Source organism: Pristiophorus japonicus, chromosome 26 (assembly GCF_044704955.1).
Source record: "Pristiophorus japonicus isolate sPriJap1 chromosome 26, sPriJap1.hap1, whole genome shotgun sequence".
NCBI classification, from domain to species: domain Eukaryota; kingdom Metazoa; phylum Chordata; class Chondrichthyes; family Pristiophoridae; genus Pristiophorus; species Pristiophorus japonicus.
This window is the reverse complement of record NC_092002.1, coordinates 11,791,239-11,818,526: the sequence shown is the minus strand read 5'-3', so window position 1 is coordinate 11,818,526 and position 27,288 is coordinate 11,791,239. Positions and strand designations below refer to the sequence as shown.

At 50.6% G+C, this 27,288-nt stretch overlaps 2 protein-coding genes and 1 non-coding gene across 7 annotated transcripts; 2 read left to right on the top strand and 1 right to left on the bottom strand.

Moving 5' to 3' along the window:
* Nucleotides 1-1,544: 1,544 nt before the first annotated feature.
* On the bottom strand, nucleotides 1,545-18,075 carry actmap (actin maturation protease). 3 transcript variants are annotated; one of them, XM_070867798.1, is made up of 7 exons: nucleotides 17,989-18,075; nucleotides 16,762-16,957; nucleotides 15,555-15,623; nucleotides 11,887-12,011; nucleotides 10,739-10,868; nucleotides 5,619-5,689; nucleotides 1,545-2,551 (listed from the first exon to the last, which is right to left on the bottom strand). In XM_070867798.1, the coding sequence occupies exons 2-7, from the start codon at nucleotides 16,926-16,928 to the stop codon at nucleotides 2,226-2,228; spliced, it is 888 nt and encodes a 295-aa protein (XP_070723899.1). In that variant the 5' UTR covers nucleotides 16,929-16,957; nucleotides 17,989-18,075; the 3' UTR covers nucleotides 1,545-2,225. The 3 variants fall into 3 exon arrangements, with proteins under 3 accessions (XP_070723899.1, XP_070723900.1, XP_070723902.1); XM_070867799.1 differs by lacking the exon at nucleotides 17,989-18,075 and adding an exon at nucleotides 14,355-14,493 and having other exon boundaries at nucleotides 16,762-16,792; XM_070867801.1 differs by lacking the exons at nucleotides 15,555-15,623; nucleotides 16,762-16,957 and having other exon boundaries at nucleotides 17,989-18,065.
* snrpa (small nuclear ribonucleoprotein polypeptide A) lies at nucleotides 17,647-26,503 on the top strand. 3 transcript variants are annotated; one of them, XM_070867804.1, is made up of 7 exons: nucleotides 17,647-17,748; nucleotides 19,036-19,123; nucleotides 20,486-20,658; nucleotides 21,985-22,152; nucleotides 23,588-23,761; nucleotides 24,626-24,714; nucleotides 25,610-26,503. In XM_070867804.1, the coding sequence occupies exons 2-7, from the start codon at nucleotides 19,051-19,053 to the stop codon at nucleotides 25,767-25,769; spliced, it is 837 nt and encodes a 278-aa protein (XP_070723905.1). In that variant the 5' UTR covers nucleotides 17,647-17,748; nucleotides 19,036-19,050; the 3' UTR covers nucleotides 25,770-26,503. The 3 variants fall into 3 exon arrangements, with proteins under 3 accessions (XP_070723905.1, XP_070723903.1, XP_070723904.1); XM_070867802.1 differs by lacking the exon at nucleotides 17,647-17,748 and adding an exon at nucleotides 17,799-17,865; XM_070867803.1 differs by lacking the exon at nucleotides 17,647-17,748 and adding an exon at nucleotides 17,885-17,990.
* LOC139239253 (U1 spliceosomal RNA) lies at nucleotides 21,032-21,192 on the top strand. Its single transcript, XR_011588625.1, has one exon. It is a non-coding gene; the product is annotated as a U1 spliceosomal RNA (small nuclear RNA).
* Nucleotides 26,504-27,288: the final 785 nt, after the last annotated feature.

Below are 27,288 nucleotides of genomic sequence, written 5' to 3'. Positions count from 1 at the left end.
GCAGAGCAGGTCTCCAGTCGTCCTGCTTAACCCTTGCCACTGGACCAAGACCTAGCTCTGTCAAGCCCCGTGTGGTGGCTGATGTGCAACGTTTAAAAAAAATCCACGCACAGGCATCTTCCACCCAATTCAATTGGAATTCAGGACTGGAATATCGGGTCCTCCATTGAAACATCTGTGAACCCAAGTCATCCTCGTTCGAGGGACCGCTTATGATAACTTGTATTTATATAGCGCCTTTAACGTAGTAAAACGTCCCAAGGCGCTTCACAAGAGTGTTACAGACAAAACACATGAATTTGACACCGAGCCACATAAGAAATTACAGCAGGTGACCAAAAGCTTGGTTAAAGAGGTCGATTTTAAGGAGCATCCTAAAAGTGGAAAGAGAGGCAGAGAGGTTTAGGGAGGGAGTTCCAGAGCTTGGAGCCCAGGCAACAAAAGGCACGGCTACCAATGGTTGAGCGATTATAATCAGGGATGCAGAATTAGAAGAGTGCAGACATCTTGGGGTGGGTGAGGGTGTTGTGGGGCTGGAGGAGATTACAGAGATAGGGAGGGGGTGAGGGCACGGAGGGATTTGAAAATAAGGATGAGAATTTTTAAAATCGAGGCGTTGCTTAACCAGTGTAGGTCAGCGAGCACAGGGGGTGATGGGTGAGCGGGACTTGGTGCGAGTTAGGACACGGGCTGCTGAGCTTTGGACGACCTGAAGTTTAATCTATCAATCTAGCACTGGAAGCTGGCTCAGGGAGGAAGGGCTGCTCCTAAGCCAAAGAAACCAGAATATGTCAGGTTTGATACCCAGTCTGAGGTCAGTTAACCGATTGGAATGGATTACTGACCTGACTGGGAGTGACTATGTTTACACTGTGTACTTGCTTTCATTTTGTATTTTTCCCTCTTCATTTTTTCACCTCACCCCTCCCCTTTCAGAACTTGCTCAGAGGTCCCCCCCCCTCCCTCCCCCCTCCCTCCTCCCTCCCCCTCCCCCCCTCCCCCTCCCCCCCCCTCCCCCTCCCCCCCCCTCCCCCTCCCCCCTCCCTCCACTCCACTCCCTCTCCCAAATGCCCATTCTTGACGTGTGATCCTAAACAATGAACGGCAGTAGGATATTTGACTGTGGAGGGAGTCACAGCCACGCACCGTCCTGAAGTCTATGCACCGGCACCTCCCACTCAATATGGGGCCCTGGAGCAGAGACAATGTCTGCAGGAGGGACACAGGCCAAGACACTCACTGCCACTCACCATTAGCTGGCTCACAGCGAGAGATCAACTCCCCCAATGTGATGAGCTCGAATACTTTCAATCCCTGGCCAGACCACCCACTGGCACTAATTGGGCCATTTGCCGCTACTGTCATGCCAGGGTAACATTTATATTCCCTTGCTAAGAGACAGCCTCCCTTGTTTTGTGACAGGTATATGCCAAACATTTAAACTGATTACTAAAACCAGTCACTCAATATTTAACGATAGTAAATGATCAAAGTGATTATGCGAAGTGGATTTTCGAGTGGAGTTGAATGAGCCGCAGGGAATGTGTGAGGAAACCAAGGGGAAACTGTTTTATTACAACACTTCTATTGGTGAAATTGACAGTGAGCCTCCACATACAGGGCTTGTGCCTGGTTAAGGCAAATTCAATTAAAAATGTATAACCACCCCAAGATAGAGCTCATAATCCAGGCAGGCTGACACTCCGGCACAGTACTGAGAGAGTAAAATCCACGCACAGGCATCTTCCACCCTTCAACATGTAGTTCGAGATCTGGAATATTAGGTCCTTCATTGAAACACCTGTGAACTCATCCCTTTTTGGCGTGGAAGCAAGTCATCCTCGTTTCGAGGGACTGCCTATGATGATGACTGAGGGAGTACTGCACTGTCGGAGGTGCCGTCTTTCGGATATGTTAAACAGTCTTTCCCCCTCAGGTGGACGTAAAAGATCCCATGGCACCATTTTGAAGAGGAGCAGGGGGAGTTCTCCCTGGTGTCCTGGGGCCAATATTTATCCCTCAACCAACATCACTAAAAACAGATGATCTGGTCAGTCACATTGCTGTTTGTGGGAGCTTGCTGTGCGCAAATTGGCTGCCGCGTTTCCAACATTACAACAGTGACTACACTCCAAAAAATTGTACTTTGAGAGGATCCTGAAAGGTGCTGTATAATAATTATTTTCTGTGGTCAATATTAGCGGAAGCAGCCAACCTTGGGTTGGTTACTGAGACAACGGTTGCAGGAGAATCACAGCTCCACACAATCCTGACTCCACCCCCCCGGCGGGCACCACATAGACTGTCCCGTCAGACTCCCGCTTGGGGCTGAACTCTGTCAGCTGCGCATTGCTCGCGTGCACTCGCTCGTACTCCCACAGCTGGTACTTCAAACTCTTCCCTTGCTTGGCCAGCAGGTGAGTGTGGACAACGCACTCCTCGGGGTATCTGGCTCCCGGCACGTCCGCTCGCAGCTGGAAGAGGCCGGGAATGTCAGGATCTTCCTCACAGGTGTCCTCCGACAGTCCACACTTCAGTCCCAGGAGCACTCCTGGATAGCAAATAGAAACAGAATCCAACATAAGAAATAGGAACAGGAGTCGGCCATTCGGCCCCTCAAGCCTGCTCCACCATTCAATGAGATCACGGCTGATCTGATCTTGGCCTCAGCTCCATTTCCCCGCCCGTTCCCCATTACCCTCGACTCCACTACCGTTCAAAAATCTATCTCCGCCTAAATATATTCAATGGCCCAGCCTCCACAGCTGTCTAAGGTAGAGAATTCCAAAGATTCACGACCCTCTGGGAGAAGAAATTCTTCCTCATCTCCGTCTTAAATAGACACCCCATTATTCTGAAACGATGCCCCCTAGTTCTAGATTCCCCCACGAGGGGAAACATCCTCTCTGCATCTACCTTGTCAAGCCCCCTCAGAATCTTATACGTTTCAATAAGATCACACCTCATTCTTCTAATGAGTATAGGCTCAATCTTTCTTCATAAGACAACCCCTTCATCTCAGGAATCAACCTCGTGAACCTTCTCTGGGTTGCTAAACTGCTAAATGGCCAGCAAGTACTGGGAATCAACCTATTCTCAAACATTTCGAATGTGTGCATCATACTGAAAAGGTGTCAAAACTATACTTAAAAAGGGATGTTCTTTTCTGAGCTGCACCCAGGTATTTACAAGCACCTAGCAATCTGTAAACTTGCCAAAAAGCAATTAACCAGATTAACCTTGGGCCCTACGTAGGCTACCTTTGTACCTGAACATTAGTCTTAACGCAACAGGCCAGGTTTTTGTAGCAGGGTACGGCAGTGTAGTGGTTACCTTACTGGAGTAGTGATCCAGCAGCCTCGACTAATAGAAACATAGAAATTTACAGCGCAGAAGGAGGCCATTTCGGCCCATCGTGTCCGCGCCGGCCGACAAAGAGCCGCACGGCCCTCAGTCAGCAGCCCTGAAGGTTACATATAAACCCATGAACAATGACAGAAAGGCAAAGAGCACCCAGCCCAACCAGTCCACCCCACACAACTGCGACACCCCTTACACTGAAACATTCTACACTCCGCTCCAACCGAAGCCATGTGATCTCCTGGGAGAGGCAAAAACCAGATTAAAAACCCAGGCCAATTTAGGGGGAAAAAAAATCTGGGAAATTTCTCTCTGACCCATCCAGGCAATCGAAACTGGTCCAGGAGATCACCCTGGCCGTATTCGATTCCCTGCAGTACTTACCATTATATCTGCACCGTCCAACAAAAGGTTATCCAGTCTAATCCCCAATTACCAGCTCTGGGTCTGTAACCCTGCAGGTTACGGCACTTTTAGTGCCCATCCAACCATCTCTTAAAAGTGGTGAGGGTTCCTGAGAATGTGAGTTAAAATCCCACCGTGGCAGTTTGAGAATTTGAATTTAATCTTTAAAAAAATAAATCTGGAATTAAAAGTGGGAAGATTGCCATAATAACCCATCTCGTTCACTAATGTCCTTTAGAGAAGGAAATCTGCCGCCCTTACCCGGTCTGGCCGATATGTGACTGCTCCAACCTGAACAACACGCACAGTTGTATCAAAGTGCTGCTTCAGAACAACTCGGGATGGGCAATAAATGCCGGTAATGCCCACATGCTGAGAATGCATTTTTAAACAATTGCTTCAGTCTCCACGGGGGATCTGCTGAAGACACATCCCTCACGATTCAACACTGGAAACTGCTGTCTCAGTTGTGGCTCAGTTCAAACCCCACCCCAGGGCCAGCACAGCGCTGCACTGTCGGAGGTGCCATCTTTCGGACGAGACATTAAACCGAGGACCCGTCTGCCCCCTCAGCTGGATGTTTAAGATCCCACGGCATTATTGGAGGATGAGCAGGGGTGTTCTCCCAGGTGTCCTGCTCAACCTCCGCCAACAGCACGGTCTGGTTATTTATCTCATTACTTTGTGTGTGTATATTAGCTGCTACGCTGGCCAACATTATAACTGTCACTACACTTTATAGTGAAGCCCTTCGGGGTATCGTCCCGATAGGCACTCTATTATATATTCAACAATTTACATTTACAAAGCACCTTTAATGTAGACAAAACATCTAAGTGGTTCGCAGAGGCACATCATAAAATGGATGCCGAGCTAAAGGAGGAAAATGGGGACGGGTGATCAAAAGCTTGCCCAGTGAGGTCTGAGTTTTAAGGAGAGTCTTGAGGGAGTTGGGGAGACAGAAGGGTTTAGGGAGGGAATTCCCGAGTGTGGGGTCTGGGCAGCTGAAGGCACGGCCGTCAGTACTGGAGCAAAGGGAGGGAACAGGTGCCAAGTGCCCAGAGTTGGAAGAACAGCAAGGTTGGGCGCCATGCAGGCCTGTTGGGTTAAGAGAGGGAGCGAGGCCATGAAGAGATATAGACACTTCCTGGTTTCTACTGAACTCCGACCTCATGGACACAGAAATGAGATCCTGTGCCTGAGGGGACACACGAACGCACCGTCGCAGCAGGATAATACATGGCGCGATCAATCACGTAACGTTACAGTGAGTCGTGACTTAGTGTGAGCAATTGCCACTGGCTTGCATTTATATAGCGTCTTTCACATCCTCGGCATGTCCCAAAGTGCTTTATAGCCAATGAAATACTTTTGAAGTGTAGTCACTGTTGTAATGTAGGAAACAGCAAGCTCCCACAAACAGCAATGTGATAATGACTAGATCATTGGGTTGAGTGATGTTGATTTGAAGGATAAATATTGGCCCAGGACACTGGGGAGAACTCCCCTGATCTTCTTCGAAATATTGCCATTGAATCTTTTATGCTGAGAGGGCAGACGGGGCCTCGGTTTAACATTTCATCCAAAAGATGACACCTCCAACAGTGCAGCACTCCCTCAGCACTGCACTGGGAGTGTCAGTCTAGGTTTATGCGCTCAAGTGTCTGGAGTGGGACTTGAACCCACGACCTGCTGACTCTGAGGCGAGTGTGCTGCCCACAGGGCAGGCAGTGAGACGTTATGGAGGGAGGAGGGGGGAGCACTCTGTTATCAGTTACAGAGAAGAGGGAGGCAATACATTGACAGTGACACAGCAGCTATGCACAAAGATCCACTTAGCATTGCGCTCCCACCTGATATCACTGCCCAGTGCGCTTTGTGCCCCTTCCGCAGACAGGGCTCATGGTTGAAATCTTCGTCGTACCTTCCGATAGTTAAGGAGCTGCCCCAATTTACTGTAAAACAGGTTGTTAGTGACGCGCTCCCTATGGCCCAGGGTTACCAAGGTCAGCAGGAGCACCCCAACCGCTACCTCACGTGGAGCAGCCATTTAACCTCGGGTCTTGTGGCCTGACCGACCCCACCCCGCTTGGAGCTGGCGCTCTCATGAAACCGTCAGAGAAGCTTCAGGCGTTGGACTGAATCATACAGACCAGGATGGTCCTAGGATCCAGCCCCCAGTCTGAGCTGCTCCTGCTCAAACAGCAGTCGGGATTCCTACAGTTAGAGAGAGGGGGAAATCAGCCAAGGTTCCTGCTCCTGATCATTGCCCAGTGACCCCTGGGTTAGAGAGAAGGGAAATCAACCAGGGTTCCTGCCCCTGATCATTGCCCAGTGATCTCTGGGTTAGAGAGAGGGGGAAATCAGCCACGGTTTCTGCTCCTGATCATTGCCCAGTGATCTCTGGGTTAGAGAGAAGGGAAATCAGCCAGGGTTCCTGCTCCTGAACACTGCCCAGTGATAGAAACATAGAAAATAGGTGCAGGAGTAGGCCATTCGGCCCTTCGAACCTGCACCACCATTCAATAATATCATGGCTGATCATTCACCTCAGTACGCCTTTCCTGCTTTCTCTCCATACCCCTTGATCCCTTTAGCCGTAAGGGCCACATCTAACTCCCTCTTGAATATATCCAATGAACTGGCCTCAACAACTCTCTGCAGCAGGGAATTCCACATATTAACTACTCTCTGAGTGAAAAAGTTTCTCCTCATCTCAGTCCTAAATGGCCTACCCCTTATCCTTAGACTGTGTCCCCTGGTTCTGGACTTCCCCAACATCGGGAACAATCTGCCCTCATCTAACCTGACCTGTCCCATCCCGTCCCGTCAGAATCTTGTATGTTTCTATGAGATTCCCTCTTATCCTTCTAAATTCCAATGTATAAAGGCCCAGTTGCTCCAGTCTCCTCATATGTCAGTCCGGCCATCCCGGGAATCAGTCTGGTGAACCTTCGCTGCAATAGCAAGAACGTCCTTCCTCAGATTAGGAGACCAAAATTGAACACAATATTCCAGGTGAGGCCTCACCAAGGCCCTGTACAACTAGTAAGACCTCCCTGCTCCTATACTCAAATCCCCTAGCTATAAAGGCCAACATAGCATTTGCCTTATTTACCGCCTGCTGCACCTGTATGCCAACCTGTGTTAGAGAGAAGGGAAATCAGCCAGGGTTACTGCTCCTGATCACTGCCCAGTGATCCCTGGGTTAGAGAGGGGAAATCAGCCAGGGTTTCTGCTCCTGATCACTGCCCAGTGATCCCTGGGTTAGAGAGAAGGGAAATCAGCCAGGGTTACTGCTCCTGATCACTGCCCAGTGATCCCTGGGTTAGAGAGGGGAAATCAGCCAGGGTTCCTGCTCCTGATCACTGCCCAGTGACCCCTGGGTTAGAGAGAGGGGAAATCAGCCAGGGTTCCTGCTCCTGATCACTGCCCAGTGACCCCTGGGTTAGAAAGAAGGAAAATCAGCCAGGATTACTGCTCCTGATCACTGCCCAATGACCCCTGGGTTAGAGAGAAGAGAAATCAGCCAGGGTTCCTGCTCCTGATCACTGCCCAGTGACCCCTGGGTTAGAGAGAAGAGAAATCAGCCAGGGTTCCTGCTCCTGATCACTGCCCAGTGACCCCTGGGTTAGAGAGCAGGGAAATCAGCCAGGGTTACTCTGCTCCTGATCACTGCCCAGTGACCCCCTCCCCAATCTGTGCTGTTCCAGCTCAAGCACCAGTCGGGATTCCTACAGTTAGAGGACAAATTAGCCAGGGTTCCTGCCCCTGATCAGTGCCCAGTGACCCCTGCTGTGGGCAATGGGCGAGGCCTGGGACAGGCTAAGCTACGGCATGCTCATGATGCAGAATGCCTAAACACACATCGAACCATAGAAAATTACAGCACAGGAGGCCGCCATTCGGCCCATCGTGTCTGCGCCGGCCGACAAAGAGCTATCCAGCCTAATCCCACTTTCCAGCTCTCGGTCCGTAGCCCTGTGGGTTACAGCACTTCAAGTGCACATCCAAATATTTTTTAAATGTGGTGAAGGTTTCTGCCTCTACTACCCTTTCAGGCAGTGAGTCCCAGACACCCACCACCCTCTGGGTGGAAAACATGTCTCCTCAAATCCCCTCTATTACTTTAAATCTATGCCCCCTAGTTGTTGACCCCTCTACTAAGGGAAATAGGTCCTTCCTATCCACTCTATCAAGGCCCCTCATAATTTTATACACCTCAATAAAGTCTTCCCTCAGCCTCCTCTGTTCCAAAGAAAACAACCCCAGCCTATCCAATCTTGTAGTTAAAATTCTCCAGTCCAGGCAACAACCTCGTAAAACCCCTCTGCACCCTCTCTAGTGCAATCACATCTTTCCTGTAATGTGGTGACCAGAACTGCACACAGTACTCCAGCTGTGGCCTAACCAGTGTTTTATACAGTTCAAGCATAACCCCACCCCCTGCTCTTATATTCTATGCCTTGGCTGATAAAGGTAAGTATTCCATATGACTTCCTAACCACCTTATCTACCCGTCATGCTATCTCCAGGGATCTGTGGCCATGCACTCCAAGGTCTCTTTGTTCCTCTACACTTCCCAGTGTCCTACCATTTATTGTTAATAAAAACATAGAAAATAGGTGCAGGAGTAGGCCATTCGGCCCTTCGAGCCTGCACCACCATTCAATAAGATCATGGCTGATCATTCAACCTCAGGACCCCTTTCCTGCTTTCTCTCCATACCCTTTGATCCCTTTAGCCATAAGGGCCATATCTAACTCCCTCCGGAATATATCCAATGAACTGGCATCAACAACTCTCTGCGGCAGGGAATTCCACAGGTTAACAACTCTCTGAGTGAAGAAGTTTCTCCTCATCTCAGTTCTAAATGGCCTACCCCTTATCCTAAGGACTTCCCCAACATCGGGAACATTCTTCCCGCATCTAACCTGTCCCGTCCCGTCAGAATCTTATACGTTTCTATGAGATCTCCTCTCATCCTTCTAAACTCCAGTGTATAAAGGCCCAGTTGATCCAGTCTCTCCTCATATGTCAGTCCAGCCATCCCGGGAATCAGTCTGGTGAACCTTCGATGCACTCCCTCAATAGCAAGAACGTCCTTCCTCAGATTAGGAGACCAAAACTGAACACAATATTCCAGGTGGGGCCTCACCAAGGCCCTGTACAACTGCAGTAAGACCTCCCTGCTCCTATACTCAAATCCCCTAGCTATGAAGGCCAACATGCCATTTGCCTTCTTCACCGCCTGCTATACCTGCATGCCAACTTTCAATGACTGATGAACCATGACACCCAGGTCCGTTGCACCTCCCCTTTTCCTAATCTGCCGCCATTCAGATAGTATTCTACCTTCGTGTTTTTGCCACCAAAGTGGATAACCTCAGATTTATCCACATTATACTGCATCTGCCATGCATTTGCCCACTCACCTAACCTGTCCAAGTCACCCTGCAGCCTCTTAGCGTCCTCCTCACAGCTCACACCGCCACCCAGTTTAGTGTCATCTGCAAACTTGGATATTACACTCAATTCCTTCACCCAAATCATTAATGTATATTGTAAAGAGCTGGGGTCCCAGCACTGAGCCCTGCGGCACTCCACTAGTCACTGCCTCCCATTCCGAAAAGGACCCGTTTATCCCGACTCTCTGCTTCCTGTCTGCCAACGAATTCTCTATCTACGCCAGTACATTACCCCCAATACCATGTGCTTTGATTTTACACACCAATCTCTTGTGTGAGACCTTGTCAAAGGCCTTTTGAAAGTCCAAATACACCACATCCACTGGTTCTCCCTTGTCCACTCTGCTAGTTACATCCTCAAAAAATTCCAGATTTGTCAAGCATGATTTCCCCTTCATAAATCCATGCTGACTTGGACCGATCCTGTCACTACTTTCCAAATGTACTGCTATTTCATCCTTAATAATTGATTCCAACATTTTCCCCACTACTGATGTCAGGCTAACCGGTCTATAATTACCCATTTTCTCTCCCTCCTTTTTTTAAAAAGGTGGTGTTACATTAGCAACCCTCCAGTCCATAGGAACTGATCCAGAGTCGATAGACTGTTGAAAAATGATCACCAATGCATCCACTATTTCTAGGGCCACTTCCTTAAGTACTCTGGGATGCAGACAATCAGGCCCCGGGGATTTATCGGCCTTCAATCCCATCAATTTCCCCTACACAATTTCCCACCTAATAAAAGATATCCTTCAGTTCCTCCTTCTCACTAGACCCTCGGTCCCCTAGTACATCCCGAAGGTTATTTGTGTCTTCCTTCGTGAAGACAGAACCAAAGTATTTGTTCAATTGGTCTGCCATTTCTTTGTTCCCCATTATAAATTCACCCGAGTCCGACTGTTAATTCCCTCGCCTTGTTAGACCTCCCCAGATGCATTAACTCACACTACTCGGGATTGAATTCCATTTGCCACTGTTCTGCCCACCTGACCAGTCCATTGATCTCTTCCTGCAGTCTGCAGCTTTCTTTTTCATTATCAACCACACGGCCAATTTTTGTATCATCTGCAAACTTCTTAATCATGTCCCCTACATTGAAGTCTAAATCATGGATATATAACACAAAAAGCGAGGGACCTAGTACTGAGCCCTGCGGAACCCCACTGGAAACAGCCTTCCAGTCGACCATTCCTCTTTGCTTCCTACGTGTGTGGCTTGGGTGAGCTATGGGAGGGCAGACAGCGCCCGTGGAACTTTACCTAGCCTGCCAGCTCCCTTGGAGGCGGCAGCCAGGAATTTTACGCAGATTCTGCAGCTCTGGACGCCGCCGATAGCCTGAGGCTGCATCTCAGCCGTGGCCAGTGATTCACAGCCGTGGCCAGTGATTCACAGCCGTGGCCAGTGATTCACAGCCGTGGCCAGTGATTCACAGCCGGGACCTGTACAGGCAGAGGCCGCCTTGACCATCTGACCACCAATGTAGTTAACGGTTGCAAGGATACGGTATCAATACGGGATAGCCAGCCCACAGGTGGTGCATTATTCTGGCTCTGTTCCTTCCCATTAAGCCGTTGTTGAGCAGTTCACCGCGACACCGGAAAACCTCCTCCGCCAGCTTCACCATATTAGCACCTGCAATCAGAAAGGGACTTGCATTTATATAGCGCCTTTCACAGCCTCGGGACATCCCGAAGCCAATAAAATACATTTGAAGTGTGGTCATTGTTGTCAGCCGTGGCTCAGTGGGCAGCACTCTCACCTCTGAGTCAGAAGGTTCAAGTCCCACTCCAGGGACTTGAGCACATAAATCCAGGCCGACACTCCCAGTGCAGTACTGAGGGAGCACCGCACTGTCGGACGGTCCGTCTTTCGGTTGAGACATTAAACCGAGGCCCGTCTTCTCTCAGGTGGGCATAAAAGATCCCACGGCACTTATTTCGAAGAGCAGGGGAGTTATTCCATATTTATTTCTCAATCAACATAACAATTAAAAAAAAAATTATCTGGTCATTATCACATTGCTGTGTGTGGGAGCTTGCTGTGTGTATATTGGCTGCCGCATTTCCCATATTACAACAGTGTCTACACTCTAAAAGTGCTTCATTGGCTGTAAAGTGCTTTGAGATGTCCGGTGGTCTTGAAAGGCGCTATATAAATCCAAGTCTTTCTTTTAATGTGGGAAACGCGGCAGTCAATTTGCGCACGACAAGTTCCCACAAACAACAATGTGATAATGGCCAGTTTTTAGTGATGTTGGTTGAGGGATAAATATTGGCCCCAGGACACCAGGGATAACTCCCCTGCTCTTCTTCGAAATAGTGCCATGGGATCTTTTACGTCCAGCTGAGAGAGCAGATGGGGCCTCGGTTTAACGTCTCATCTGAAAGACGGCACCTCCGACAGTGCGGCGCTCCCACAGCCCTGCATTGGGAGTGTCAGCCTGGATTTATGTACTCAAGTCCCTGGAGTGGGACTTGAACCCACAACCTTCTGACTCAGAGGCGAGTGTGCTGCCCACTGAGCCGTGGGACGATAGAAAGACAGGACCAGACTGTGAACGAGAGAGGAGAAACCAGATAAAAAGAGCAAGGAGCAGGAGGTCAAGCAGAGTCAGGAGGTAGCGGACTGCAGTGTGTGTGTTGAACCATACCCGAGAACATCTCTCCCTGAGCAGTGTAGCCTCTGGCCATCGCGCAGTCCACGATCCCCTGCAGGCCCATTACCTCGCACGCATTCAGCAAATGGCCGGCCATCCACAGCGCGACCAGCCCACACCTGAAACACAAGAAGCAACACAAAGCAGGAGCATGAGAGAGAGAGAGAGAGAGAGAGAGAGCCCACGGATAGTGTTTGGGGGCAGGGGTGCGATGCAGTCCACAGATGGAATGTAGAAGGGAAGAATGAGAGGCGATCTCATTGAAACAAACAAGATTGTGAGGGGGTTTGACAGGGTAGTTGCAGGGAGGGTGTTTCCCCCTGAGCTGGAATGTCTAGAACCAGGGGGCACAGTCTCAGGATAAGGGGTCAGCCATTTAGGACTGAGATGAGGAGGAATTTCTTCACTCAGAGGGTTGTGAATCTTTGGGATTCTCTACCACAGAGGGCTGTGGAGGCTCAGTCTTTGAGTATATTCAAGGCTGAGATCGACAGAATTTTGGACTCTGGCGGAATCAAGGGATCGGGCAGGAAAGTGGAGTTGAGGTCGAAGATCAGCCGCGATCTTATTGAATGGCGGAGCAGGCTCGAAGGGCCGAATGGCCGAGTCCTGCTCCTAATTCTTACGTTTGTAGACAGGGCGTAGACCATAGGCAGGATGCAGGCCAGATGGGGCATTTAGCCATTATGCCATCAGGGAAGCGCCTCCTGTTGGAATGTCGTCCATTGGAAGTGAGTGGGGAGGCGTTTGTGAATGTTTGGATTACATTTATAAAGAAAGACTCGATTTCACAGAGCGCCTTATCGCAGCTCAAAGGGCGCCGCGTGCAATGAAAGACCTTGAAGGGCAGTCACTGTTGTGATGTTAGTGAAATGAGGTGCGACTGAATTTCTCTGCCTATGTGTCTGTCGTCACGGAAGAAGACACAAAAAACCTCCCGGAAATAGAAGAGAACCAGGGATCTAGCAAGAATGAGGAACTGAAAGAAATTAGAATTAGTAAAAAAAAAAAAATTGTATTGGAAAAATTAATGGACTGAAAGCCGATAAATCCCCTGGACCTGGTGACCTACATCCTAGGGTTTTGAAAGAGGTGGCTATAGAGAGAGTGGATGCACTATTTGTCATCTTCCAAAATTCCATAGATTCTAGAACGATTCCCACAGATTGGAAGGTAGCTAATGTAACCCTGCTATTTATCTGCCCCTTTCATCTCTGATTCCATTCGAAATTCAAATACTGATTGTCACATGAAACATAAAGGGGAGACTTTAACTCTCTCTACAGGTGTAACAGGAGTTGAGATGAAAGCGGTAAATGTACTTTTCTGTTTCCGTCTCACGTGTGGGCAGCTCAGGCAATCACTTCATAAATATACGCAAATTGGGGTCCCTTAGGATCCTGAAGCCATTTTAACAGCCTATTGAATATAACTTCCACTGTGGGCACTCTGGCATGCTCCTCTAGGTCCTACAAAGAATGTTTGGCCCTTTGCACCCCCCCCCGCCCCGGCTCTCGGGCGACCCCCGTTCTGCATTCACAAAACCATCCCAAACCACTGCCCCCACCCAATGGCTTACCTGGATCCGAGCCGGACTGAATGCCTGTTTCAGGCAGCAGCTCGCCTGCTGAATTTGAATGAGGCTCGGCTATTAAAATGGACTGGGACTGTAAGGTCCTGTCCCTGCAGTACAGACTCACACGAGGTACATGTTGAAGTCAAGGTCACTCAGGACCTGCACCTTTATTACACAGCTCTCGAATGCCACACTTGCCTGAGACCTGTCCTTATATACCTGTCTGGGACAGGTATCCAGTGTCGGGCTGCAAGTGCACCCCTGGTGGTAAGGTAAGCTTGTGGTTACAGGTCATCTCTAGTTACAGTCATGTATAGCATGGTAAGATACAGTTATGTACAGTAGTGTGAGATACATGACGGGGCCTTTCGTAGCACCTTCCAGGTGGTCGTTCTGCCCTGGAGCTAAAATTGCCCCTAAAGATTATACTGAGCAAGTACATTTTCATGAATTTTATTATTAAATCAGTCTCTTGTAAAAGGTCCAGTTCTATATTACATTTTCACAGTGAACTCCATATTTGAATCATACAGTTCTTGCTAGACATTTTCCTTAGTTATAAAAGTAACCTTATGATGAGAATTTATGCCTAGTGATTATCAGTAATTATAAATCAGATGTTTGTATATTAAGGCAAATATCAGATTCTTTCAAAACTATAAAATTATTAAAATCTGCAAACTTTCCTTTAAAAAAAGAATCAGGTTATTTGCTCATATTTGTCTCATGGTTACTTATGGGACATTCCTTGCATAGAATGACCGATATAAAATTCCCTACATAATAATAACACTGCATTTGAAAGTAATTAATTGTGAAGTAACTGGAGATGTTTTGACATAATAAATTATATAAATGCAAATACTATAATTGTCCATCACCTTACCGTTTATACAGAGCTAAGAGGACTTGATTATGAGGGAAATCGAGCTGAAAAATTTGTGACCTCATCAATTGCAAGAGTTTAGTCCATGGGTTTTCCATAGTTAGGTAGGTGTCCCTTTCCTGATGGTGGATTACTTCATCTGGGTAATAAAAAGAAAACGGCACCTGCCTTTTCTAAATGATCTGGAGTTTGAAATGCTGAAACCCATGGCATGAAAAAGAAGAGACCATTTAACCTGTTGAGCCTGCTTCTGTCAATAAAACAACAGTGTACTCTGTCATATACCTTCCTCGGTTAGATGGTGCTGTAGGAGAGGTGAAACCTTCAAGAAAAGATCTTTGAAACCTCTTCCTAACCCCCGAGGGCACCTCAGTAAAAATGCCAGGATTATCAATCGAACGTTATATTATTTTATTATGGCAGGTTGCATTCAATCGATGGCATTTCCATGATCCCATTAGGAGTGGAATAAGTGCTTCATAGGCAGTGGAATCTGGAAACATTAGAAATATTTGTAACGCGATAGATACATATAAGAAAGCCAGGGAACCAGTGAGAGAGGACCTGAGGGAGGGAGAGGGTGTGTAGGTGTGCGCGTGGTTAGGCGTGGGCGTGGTTAGGCGTGTGTATGTGGGTATGTTCTCGAACAAAGTTCGACAGCGAGCCACTAAAGGAGAAATTAGGGCAGATGATCAAAACTTGGTCAAAGAGGTAGGTAAGGTGCGTCTTACAAGGCGAACGAGAGCCAGAGAGGTTTAGGGAGGAAATTCCAGAGCTTGGGGCCCAGGCAGCTGAAGGCACGGCCGCCAATGGTGGAACGATGAAAATCGGGACGCGCAAGAGGAGCGCCGAGATTTCGGAGGGTAAAATAAGATGAATAGGCAGTCAATCTGTTTTTTGCGGCCTTATTTGAGGGATGAATATTGGTCAGGGTGCTGGGAAACCTGACGTTCTTCCATTAAGTGCCAGGTGATCTTTGAACAGCCACCCGAGCAGGCAGACAGGTTAACTTCTCCTCCAATGCATGGCACGGCCCCTCCGACAGTGCAGCACTCCCTCAACACTGTGCTCCCTTAACTTGTGTCCCTGGAGTGGGGCTTGAACCCACAACCGCGCCACTCCGAGGGAGGGAGCCCAGAGACACTAACCGAACCAAACTGAAAGTTTCCATCACCATAGAAACGGGTTGAGGATACTCACTGCGGGCCATCCTGGATCAGTGACGGGATATATTTATTAATAAGGAGCCACTTCAATTCTTTACTGAAACTGTGGAGAGAAACAAAGAAAATCAGAAACATTCTCAGCCACTGGAAGAGCACCCGTCACTTTGAAGCGAGCAGGGTTCTGATGTTAACCTGTAACGCTGCGTGATACCCGACGTAAACTAGAGGTGATGCAAAACTCGGCTGCCCCCGCGTCCTAACTCGCACCGAGTCCCGCTCACCCATCACCCCCTGTGCTCGCTGACCTACACTGGCTCTCGGTTAAGCAACGCCTCGATTTCAAAGTTTTCATCCTTATTTTCAAATCCCTCCATGGCCCTCGCCCCCTCCCTATCTCTGTAATCTCCCACAGCCCCATAACCCCCGAGATGTCTGCGCTCCTCTAATTCTGCCCTCTTGAACATCCCTGATTATAATCGCTCATCGGTGGCCGTGCCTTCTGTTGCCTGGGCCCCAAGCTCTGGAACTACCTCTCCGCCTCTCTTTCCTCCTTCAAGACACTCCTTAAAATCTACCTCTTTGACCAAGCTTTTATTCATCTTCCATAATTTCTTCTTGTGTGGCTTGGTATCAAATTTAATGTCTTATAATACTCCTGTGAAGCGGCCTGGGACGTTTCACTATGTTAAAGGTGTTATATAAATACAAGTTGTTGTAATAGCACACAGTGGGTGAAACATAGAAAAAAATAGGTGCAGGAGTAGGCCATTCGGCCCTTCGAGCCTGCACCGCCATTCAATGAGTTCATGGCTGAACATGCAACTTCAGTACCCCATTCCTGCTTTCTCGCCATACCCCTTGATCCCCCTAGTAGTAAGGACTACATCTAACTTGCCCCCGCCCTCTGCGCTGGGCCATTCGGTGATTGCCGCCCCACTGTGATTGGTCATTGCCTTTGATTGACATCTATACCCGTGGGTGCACGTTTAACAGGCAATAGCAGACATGGGGGAGCGAAATTAATCTGTAATAACACACACCTAGCTCACTACACTGCAGGGAGGGGAGGCTGAGAGCTGCACTCACAGGAAGGAAAGTATAGGGGTTACGCTACACTGCTCTTGTGCAGCTTCCACCGGTCCCATTCAGGGCTCACCCTGGGAGCGCTGTGTGCCAGAGGAGGAGTAGCGAGGACACAGCACTCGGCATATCACGGGCTGACATTTCCTTGGGTTGTGTACCTGCTCGGTCGGTTCTGGAGCAGCGTCTTCACCTCCTCACAGTCTCCGATCACAGGCGATCGCCCTTCAGCCAGAATCTGGTACAACTTCTTTTTTGCGGGTTCAGAAGGCGCGAGTGGAAACGGAGGGGGAGGGGGAGGGGGAGTGGGAGGGGGCAGCCGCGACATCGAGGTTCCAGTGACACTGAGGTATGAAACTTGCATTGGGGGGGGGGGGGGGGGGAGAAAAAAAAGAGTAAATCAGTCTCGCTTATAATTCCCAAAACTATTCACGCATCTTTAATAGGGGTTGTGGAATGGTTAGTGGGGCAGGGTGAAGGAGGGGAGTGCGGCGGAGTAGGGGGAGGGTGAAATAGGAGAGAGCAAAGTGGAGGGGGGATAGGGGCGGAGTGGCTGAGTGAGGGGGCGGTGGAGTGGGTGGGGGGAATGGAGCAGAGTAGGCGGAGGGTGGATTGGGGGCAGGGGGGAGGCGGAGTGGGGACTAGGGAGGGAGTGGGAGGGGGGTGGAATGGGCGAAGGTGGAGGGGGGGGAAGAGGGGGATGGAGGAGTGGAGTGAGGGGGGAATAGGGGCGGAGTGGGTCTGGCAATTGGGTGGAGTGGGAGAAGGGAGGTGGAGTGGGGAAGGGTGGAGTGAGGAGGTGGGGGAGGGATTGAGGGGGAGAATTGGTAGTCAGGGGGAGGGGCCTGCTTGGGGTCACGGGGTCACTATTGGAACCCGCCCCCTGCGCTGGGCCATTCGGTGATTGCCGCCCCACTGTGATTGGTCATTGTCTTTGATTGACATCTACACCCGCCAATTAAGGCGGCGCATCGGGTTCATCAACCAATCAGTTCTGAGCCCTGCCCGAGGGGCGGTGTTAGATATAAAACACTGTCGGGTGGGTGGCCTGTGAGGAAGGCCAATCGTCCGCTCCATCGCTTTAAAGAAACGGTCTTCAATTAGCGCCTTTCTCGCCCTAGGCGATTGACAGTTGAAACAGCCAATCGGTAAGTGGCTCGGTGACAGCGGACCAATCAGGATGGAGCGGGGCCGGGACATCCGGCGGCGGCGCGGGCGGGTGGTTTGTCGGTCGGTCGGGTCTCCGGGACAATCCGTGTCCATCGGTGAGTGCGCGGCGACATCGGCGGCCCACAGCGGGCCGGGCGGTTCCACCTCGGGCCTCCCAGCTTGGGGTGGCCTATATTGCGCCGCGATCCGCGCCCGGGGAGCCGCCGCCGCCGCCTTACCGGTATGTGGGGAGCGGGCCTCAGACGGCCATCCGCGGGCTCGAAGGCTGCTCCATTCTCAGTGTGGGGGCGGGGGCTGTTGGGCTGCCCCATTCCTAATGGGGGAGGTGGGCTGCCCCATTCCACTCGGGCGGGAAGAGAGAGACGGTAGGTTGCCCCATTCCTGTGGTTTAGCGGGGGTAGGTGGGTTGCCCCATTCCACTAGGGGGTAGGAGAGAGACGGTGGGTTGCCTCATTCCCGGGGTTGGTTGAAGGGGGGGTGGTTGCCCCATTCCACTAGGGCAGGACGGGGAGAGAGACAGTGGGTTGCCCCATTCCTGGGGTGGGTGGGGAAGAGAGAGGGTTTGGGTTGCCCCATTCCCGGGGTCGGACTGTAAGTGGGCCGGGTATGGAGGCACCAGCTGCCCCAGCCCTCCCCTGAGCGAGCCCTCATCTCTTGCTGTTCCCTATGGGATGGGGGTTGGTGCTGGAACGGGGCGTTCAGTCATGTGGGTGTTGGGTTCCCTGAAGGGTGTCGGTGACCCCATCGAGTATTACAGGTGATTTTTATCCAGGACTGAACTGATCATCATCATAGGCAGTGCCTTGGAATCGAGGAAGACTTGCTTCCACTCTAAACATGAGTCCTTGGGTGGCTGAACAGTCCAATATGGGAGCCACAGTCCCTGTCACGGGTGGGACAGACAGTGGTTGAAGAAAAGGGTGGGTGGGGAGTCTGGTTTGCCGCACGCTCCTTCCGCTGCCTGCGCTTGATTTCTGCATGCTCTTGGTGTTGAGACTCGAGGTGCTCAGCGCCCTCCCGGATGTACTTCCTCCATTTAGGGTGGTCTTCGGCCAGGGACTCCCAGGTGTCTGAACTGAATTTCACTGCTTGTTGTGGTTGGATTTGAATTCCTGAGCTCGGGGTCGTGTAAGTTCAGTACCGTGACGATAACCCTTACTAGAGTGACTGACCCTTGTTACATTTTCTCCGGCAGTGAAGAGGGCTGCTATCAGGCTGTGACTTTCATTGTGTTTTTTTTTCTCTCCTCGTTTTGTTTTTTTCAGCTACGGCGAAGAAGTATGTCTGGCCAAGAGACCCGTCCAAATCACACCATCTACATTAACAATCTGAATGAGAAGATCAAAAAGGATGGTAACTGTTCAGAGGAGAAGCTGTGTTGCGTTGACTGGAAGCTGGTAGCATTTGAAAACGGGGGTTGCATAGAATCGTGTCGAATTTTACAGCAAGGAAGCCACCTGGTCCGTGCCGGTGTTTATGCTCCACGCGAGCCTCCTCCCACCCCACTTCATCTCACCCCATCAACATAACCTATTCCTTTCTCCCTTGTGTATTTATCTAGCTACCCCTTGGTAGTAAGATTGTCAGATGTGACCCAGTGGGCAGCACCCTCCCCTGAGCCAGTAGGTTGTGGTCTCGAGTCCCACTGCAGAGACTTGAGCACAAAAATTTAGATTGACACTCCCACTGCAGTGCTGAGGGAGTGCTGCACTGTCGGAGGTGCCGTCTGTTGAATGAGACGTTAAACCGAGGCCCTGTCTGCGCTCTCAGGCGGACGTAAAAGATCCCTTGGCACTATTTTGATGAAGATGAAGAGTAGGGGAGTTCTCCCTGGAATGCTGGGGCCAATATTTATCCTTCAATCAACATCACTAAAGCAGATTATCTGGTCATTATCACATTGCTGTTTGTGGGAGCTTGCTGTGTGCATATTGGCTGCCGTGGTTCCTACATTACAACAGTGACTACACTCCAAAAGTACTTCATTGAAAGGAAAGACAGACTTGCATTTATATAGTGCCACCAGACGTTTCAACACGCTTTGCAACCAATTAAACACTGCACTGGGAGTGTCAGCCTAGATTTTTGTGCTCGAGTCCCTGGAGTGGGACTTGAACCCACGACCTTCTGACTCAGGCGAGAGAGAGTACTGCAGCTGATACTGGCTGTAAAGTGTTTTGGGAAATCCGGTAGCCGTGAAAGGTGCTTTTCTTTTTCTAAGTTCCACATTCTCACCGCTCTTGGGGTAAAGAAATCTCTTGAATTCTTTATTGGATTTATTAATGACTATCATATATTTATGGCCCCTTGTTTTGGAGTCTCCAACAATTTGGAAACATAAGTCTACCCTATCAAACTCCTTCATAATATTAAATACCTCAATTGGGTCACCCCTCAGCCTTCTCTCTTCTGGAGAGAAGCGCCCCCAGTCGGTTCAGTCTTTCCGGATGGGGATAAACTCTCTGCTCTGGTATCGTTCTTGTCAATCTTCCATTCACCTTCTCCAGTGCCTCTATATATTGTCTTTGCAATATGGAGAGCAGGACTGGCACAATCCGGAGCAAAAAATATTTGCCGTCAACCCGATTTACTGGACATTTAATTAACTTAAATTGTGGCTTTCACCAGTGAATGAGAACTGAGCAGTGATTTTGGAGTCTGCTGCTTTAGGCTGAGTTGAATCTGATTGTGTGTGTGTGTTTGTGTGTCTCTCAGAGTTGAAGAAATCGCTCTATGCCATCTTCTCCCAGTTTGGCCAGATTCTGGATATCCTGGTGTCCAGGAACCTGAAGATGCGGGGACAAGCCTTTGTGATTTTCAAGGAAGTGAGCAGTGCGACCAACGCCCTGAGGTCCATGCAAGGCTTTCCGTTCTATGACAAGCCGATGGTGAGTTCCACGCCGAGGTTCTATGTCCTGGCGCCTGGTATGGCTCGTATGCAGTTCAGTGATGATCCACTGCTGCGGTCGGGCTGCCACTGAAATGCGTGCGTAGAATTGCATGGAATTTACAGCACAGACAGGCCATTGTGATACAGCCTATCACAGACATTTACAGCACGGAAGGAGCTCATTTGGCCCATCGTGTCCGCACCGGCCGACAGAGCTATCCAGCCTCATCCCACTTTCCAGCTCTGTCGGTAGCCCTGCAGGTTACGGCACTTCAGGTGCACATCCAAATACTTTTTAAATGTGGTGAAGGTTTCTGCCCCTACCACCCTTTCAGGCAGCGAGTTCCAGGTGAAGACATTTCCCCTCAAATATACTTACCTGGCAGGGAAGTAACCATGATCAAGAAGGTGGTTCTCCCAGGACGAGGTTAGCCCATTGCACTTCGGGTGTGCTGACGCCTGCGATGTCCCCAAATGCGGGATACTCGACTGCAGAATTTGTGGTAGTGGGGGACTATTGAAAATGTCTGCTGTGTCACCCAGGTCGGGTGGCACAGTTTAATGTTGTTTATGTTTTGCAGGTAGACTCCTAAAAGAGTTTCATGCACAAGGACCCCCAGGTCCCTCTGCACCGCAGCATGTTGTAATTTCTCCCCATTCAAATAATAATCCCCTCTAAACCTCCCCCCAATTACTTTCAATCTATGCCGCCTGGTTGTTGACCCGTCTGCTAAGGGAACTAGGTCCTTCCTATCCACTCTATCCAGGCCCCTCATAATTTTATACACCTCAATAAGGTCTCCCCTCAGCCTCCTCTGTTCCAAAGAAATCAACCCCAGCCTGTCCAATCATTCCTCAGCTAAAAGTTGCAACATCTGATAAATCTCCTCTCTATATCCTTCTATTTTCTCCCTCGTCTACTTATCTAGCTTCCCCCTTAAAGGCAATTTGCCTCAACTGCTGCATGTGGCCGCAGCAGGTTCTTGGGCCAGAGAAAGTTACGGGTAGATTTAATGATTGTCTCGGCTCTGGTATGAAGCCCTTATCCCAGCTGTCAGAGTCCAACCAGTGCTGGTTCCCATTTCCTCACTGGTATAACTTGTACCCTCTCTTGTAGATTTTCTTGGCTCCAGAGCAACTTAAAATGTCTGACTGCGTGCGTGAGTGGGCGGAGGTCCGGCGAGTCCGGTCTCCTGGACTCTGGGTTTCATGTATTGTGTCTCGCTCTCTCGTGGGGTAATCCCCTGCGCAAACAGGCCTGCAGTGTCTCACCGCTTTGACGCCTCTTCCGCCCCCCCCCCCCCCCCCTCATCCCTGTCCACAGCGGATTCAGTACGCCAAGTCAGATTCCGACATCATCGCCAAGATGAAGGGCACCTACGTGGAGCGTGACCGGAAGAAGGAGAAGAGGAAGGTCAAGGCCCCGGAGCCTTCGGTCAACAAGAAGGTGTCGGCCCCGCAGGCAGCCAACGCCGTGCCCCTTAACGTCTCGGTAAGTGTGCCCGCCGGCGGCCCGGCAATGCAGCAAATAGCGCCAGGGCGCAAGTGAGCAACTGACTGGAACTGGAGTAACCCGCTTCCTTCCTTTAGTCACAGTGACGCGTGTCTCGGGCGAGGTCTGTGGGCTCGGTCTTCATGCAAGGTGCAGTCCGGCAGCTCGGGATTCTGTCAAACTCTTCCCCCCCACCTCCTCTCCGGTGATGCCAAACGCAGTGCTTGAATTGCCGCTGGGCTTGATCAGCTACCTCTGGTTGACCCTTGCTGTGCTGCCATTTAGAGCCTATTCCAAATCCCACTCCAGGTCCTTGAGCACATAAATCCAGGCTGACACTCCCAGTGCAGTGCTGCACTGTCGGAGGTGCCATCTTTCGGGTGAGACGTTAAACCGAGGCCCCGTCTGCTCTCTCAGGTGGACGTAAAAGATCCCGTGACACTATTTCGAAGAAGAGCAGGGGAGTTCTCCCTGGTGACCTGGGGCCAATATTTATCCCTCAACCAACATAACAAAAACAGATTATCTGGGTCATTGTCGCATTGCTGTTTGTGGGAGCTTGCTGTGCGCAAATTGACTGCTGTGTTTCCCACAGTACAACAGCGACTGCACTCCAAAAGTACTTCATTGGCTGCAAAGCGCTTTAAGATGTCTGGTGGTCGTGAAAGGCGCTATATAAATGCAAGTGTAAACACTTTCTAAATTGTTTTTGTAATTTTTTTTTTTGCTTGATTTAAAGTCGACTTTAAACTGGTTTTAAAGAACATTCCCATCTGGCTCTTTGGGGTTAATTTGGATCTTTCCATCGACAAGAACTCCCTCTGTTTCATGGTTGCATTTGAACTTCTGCCCTGCTGGTGATTATTCTCCAGTTCAACTGCTGGCCTTCTCGTGGCTGGTTTCACCATCCCCACAGGCGCTCGAGCTGTAGGCCAGGCCAAACGCCAGTGGAGTTTGGCACATTTTCACTTGCCCCCTGCCTGCCCTCCTTTCCCACCCCTCCTCCTGGCGGCGGGGGGTGAGGGGGTGGTGAGATAAAACAAAGCCTCCCTTCACACCACCATTGGGCAACTGTGCCTTCAGCCACCTCAGTCCCCTGCTCTTTGACCCCGTAAGACCCACCTTTGACCTTGCTTTTGGCCTTGTCGCAGGTTGGGGAGCTGCCTTGTTTCCCGAGCGTGTCTCTGGTGCTTCTACATTAACGGCGATGTTTAAATGGTCGTCGTAGAACAGCAGGACTCGGCTGCACTGAATTTGTGTGGGGGGGGGGGGGGGGGGTGGTATTTTGGATTTTTTGCCATGGTAACAGTTTTTTCAGTTTCCGTCTGGCTGTTCGGGGTGTAAAGTGATCACTCATGGCTCTCAGCCGTTTTGTAGCTTTGGGTGAGCGGTTCCGTGAGCCAGGGTGCCGTTTATTCACTGCTGTCTGTTGCAGGGCATGCCCATGATGAACCAGGCCCCGCGGATGATGCAGATGCCGGGACAGCCTCCCTACATGCCGCCCCTTGGGATGATGCCACCGCCGGGGATGGGGCCTGGCCAGATGCCGCCCAGTTCCCTCGGTCCCGGACAGATGATGCCTGGGCAGATGCCTCCCCCAGCTCAACCGGTGAGTGTTCCGTCGGTGCGCGCGGTGATGCAGTCGGCCGCGGAGCCCTCGCTGCTCTCGGGATTGGGGGGGGGTGGGGGTGGGGGTGGGGGAGGAGGTATTCATGCTGTGTGCGGCAGGGGTTCAGAGCTGGAGCATTCAGCAGCTTTGAGATGTAGCTTTCAGAGTGGAGCCATTAGCCTGGAGTATGACTCATTCATTGCATCGCGGTGTGTGTGTCTGGGGGGTGGCAGAGGGGTTCCATGCGGTGTATGTCGGGGGGGTTGGAGAGGGAGGGTTGGGGGGGGGGGCGGTGTTGGAGAGGGAAGGGGGTGGCTGCGTATGTGTTGGGAAGGAGAGGGAGGTGTGTGTGTTGGGGGGGGGGGAAGTGGTGTGTGTTGGGGAGGAGAAGGGGGGCGGTGGGTGTGTGTGTTGAGGGGGGGTGGTGGGTGTGTGTGTTGGGGAGGGGGGGGGGTGTTGTGGAGGAGAGGGGCGGTGGGTGTGTGTGTTGAGGGGGGTGGTGGGTGTGTTGGGGAGGGGGGTGTGTGTTGGGGAGGGGGGGTGTTGTGGAGGGGAGGGGGCGGTGGGTGTGTGTGTTGAGGGGGGTGGTGGGTGTGTGTGTGTGTTGGGGAGGGGGGTGGTGTTGTGGAGGAGATGGGGCAGTGGGTGTGTGTGTTGAGGGGGGTGGTGGGTGTGTGTGTGTGTGTTGGGGAGGGGGGTGTTGTGGAGGAGAGGGGGCGGTGGGTGTATGTGTTGAGGGGGGTGGTGTGTTGGGGAGGAGAGGAGGTGGGGACGGGGGGTTGTTGAGGAGGAGAGTGTCTGTCTGTGGGAGAGGGGATGCCCTGCTTTGTGCTGGGATGTTAAGTGCCTCTTTCTGGTTTTCAGGTGCCTGAGAATCCACCCAATCACATCCTGTTCTTAACCAACCTACCCGAGGAGACCAACGAGCTGATGCTGTCCATGCTTTTCAACCAGTGAGTACAGATTGTGGGGCGGTGGGTGAATATTCCAGGTCCTGTCTCTGTTTACCTGGGCTGTGTGGTTTGGAGGAATATTCTTGACTGGGAGCCAAATGCCTCGAGTGAAGTTACTGGGGCTGGGGGCAGGGTGATGGTGCTTCCACTCTGATTGGCCATCCAGTGTGTTGGAGAGGTGATGTGTCCTCCTGCACAATGTGCATTCTCATTGAAATATATAAGATTCTGAGGGTAGATGCAGGTAGGATAATTCTCCCTGGCTGAAGAGTCTAGAACCAGGGCTCACAGTCCCAGGATAAGGTCGGCCATTTAGGACTGAGATGAGGAGGAATTTCTTCACTCAGAGGGTGGTGAGTCTTTGGAATTCTTTGACCCAGAGGGCTGTGGATGCTCAATATATTCAAGGCGAAGATCGATAGATTTTTGGACTCTCGGGGAATCAACGGATATGGGGATTAGGCGGGAAAGTGGAGTTGAGGTCGAAGACCAGCTGTGATCTTATTGAATGGTGGAGCAGGCTCGAGGGGCCGTATGGCCGACTCCTGCTCCTAATTTTTGTGTTCCATTCCAACTGGATCACTGTAGCCTTCAGCTGTCTGGCTGCTGGGAACAGTCTCATACTCCTTCAGGGACTTAGCTGGTTCAGTTGAAGGGCTGTTTGAGTCAATCACAACTTTCTAGGAGTCAGGAGTGGGAGGATAGGCCAGGAAGGGACTGCAGGGGTGTGTGCATAGAACGTGCCCCTTGTCCAATATGCACTCGCCATGGGATAGTAAACTTACTGGCTTTGGGTTCTGTGTAAGCCGTGTTTCTCTATCTCTTTCTCACTCCCCCTCGCTCCTGCTCACTCGCTCACTCCCTGATGTGCTAATCCGTCTCTGCTTTTCCTCAGGTTCCCTGGCTTTAAGGAGGTCCGCCTGGTACCTGGTCGCCATGATATCGCCTTTGTGGAATTTGACAACGAGGTTCAGGCTGGAGCAGCCCGCGATGCACTCCAAGGGTTTAAGATCACGCAGTCGAACGCAATGAAAATCTCCTTTGCCAAGAAATGATGGGGGTCGGGAGGATCGAACTGGTTAACTCCGGCTTTGTTTTCCGACGCCCGTTCCCAGCGTTTTTATTTTTTAATTAGTTCAGTGACTGGTTTGTGTATTAGAGTTAAAAGTTCTGATGCTTCAGGTAAGTGGGTGAGGCGGCTCCTGGGCTTCACCCTGCCCCTCAGAGGGTCATTCCCATCTCCCGGCGCGCCCTTCACCGGATCTGCAGCGTCCCGCTGGCCCTGTGCGAACAAGGGGAGCTTGGGAGGGAGGGAGGGTTGGTGTGTGCTCTGTTCAGATTGTGCTGTGGATGTTGTATCCTCTCCTTGCCCCATTCCGCCTAGGGCAATGTTCCCGTTTATTTGTATTTTGGCGGGGGAGGTGGGTGCACGGCCCATTCAAAATATGGGTTGAACTGCGTGGGAGGTCTAGGGAGCTGTGCAGCTTAAAAGAAACACAAGCCCTGGGAACGTCCAATCGGAATAATTCCCCCCTGCCCCCCTTGAACGATGTCCAGGAGCTGATTATCCTGCCTGGAGGAATTGGGTGAACTTTACTCGCTGCTCCTGCTACATTATTTAAAGTTGGCAGTCCCCGGGTTTGGCTGCGGTTGTTGAGTGAATGGATGTGGCTGGCTGAGGCTTTTATCACGCCGTTAGAAAGCTCTTCACCCAGAGTCTCCGCGACATTGCACCTGGAGCTTTCAAACCTGTTCAACTAACTGAAGAATTAAAGAATTTTTTTTATAACCCGCTGTGTGTGTGTGTGTGTTTATTTATCGCCGAGCTCTCGTACTTCACAGGGTTACGGAGCTGGACCGGTCCGTCTGGCCTTTGAAACACAGGATCTCAAGCTGCTGTTAATGAGATGGGTCTTGTACCCTAAACAGGGAGATGGGCCAAATGACCTGTTTATGTATTAGACCCAATAGGTCTGTGCCAGTGTTCATGCTCCACACAAGCGTCCCCCCCACCCTTCATCTAACCCCATTAACGTATCCTTCTATTCCCTTCTCCCTCGTGTACTTTCTCGCATCGATACTATTCGTCTCACCCACTCTCTGTGGTAGCAAGTTCCACTCTCTTAAAGTAAAGATTCTCCTGAACTCTTTTTATTGGATTCATTAGTGACTATCTTATAATTATGGCCCCTACATTAGGACTTCTGTACAAGTGGAAACATTTTCTCTCTCTCTACCCTATCAAACCTCTGCATAATATTAAAGACCTCTATTAGATCACCTCTCAGTTGTCTCTTTTCTAGGGAAAAGAGCCACTGCCTATACAGGAGCTGGCACAGTGAAACACACGGGCTGTACAGTACCAGTCACGAGTGTGTCATTCCCTTTTACCTGCTGTGCACTGTCCATGTACAGGAACTGGCAATGAGACACGGGCTGTACAGTACCAGATAGGAGTATATTGTTCTGTGTACTGTACATGTACAGGAACTGGCTGTACAGTACCAGACAGAAGTGAATCGTTCCCTTTTACCCGGTGCTCAGTACAAGTCTAGGAGCTGACAATGTGACAGT

Bases quoted from the DNA above. Each gene is read 5' to 3' on its own strand.
- actmap (XM_070867798.1), bottom strand. From the start codon at position 16,928: ATGTCGCGGCTGCCCCCTCCCACTCCCCCTCCCCCTCCCCCTCCGTTT. The intron at 12,012-15,554 runs GTGAGTATCCTC...CTTGTGTTTCAG, and splicing joins CTGATCCAGGATGGCCCGCA to GTGTGGGCTGGTCGCGCTGT. The intron at 5,690-10,738 runs GTATCCTTGCAA...AACTATCGGAAG, and splicing joins GGCTATCCCGTATTGATACC to GTACGACGAAGATTTCAACC.
- snrpa (XM_070867804.1), top strand. From the start codon at position 19,051: ATGTCTGGCCAAGAGACCCGTCCAAATCACACCATCTACATTAACAAT. The intron at 20,659-21,984 runs GTGAGTTCCACG...CCCTGTCCACAG, and splicing joins CGTTCTATGACAAGCCGATG to CGGATTCAGTACGCCAAGTC. The intron at 24,715-25,609 runs GTGAGTACAGAT...GCTTTTCCTCAG, and splicing joins CTGTCCATGCTTTTCAACCA to GTTCCCTGGCTTTAAGGAGG.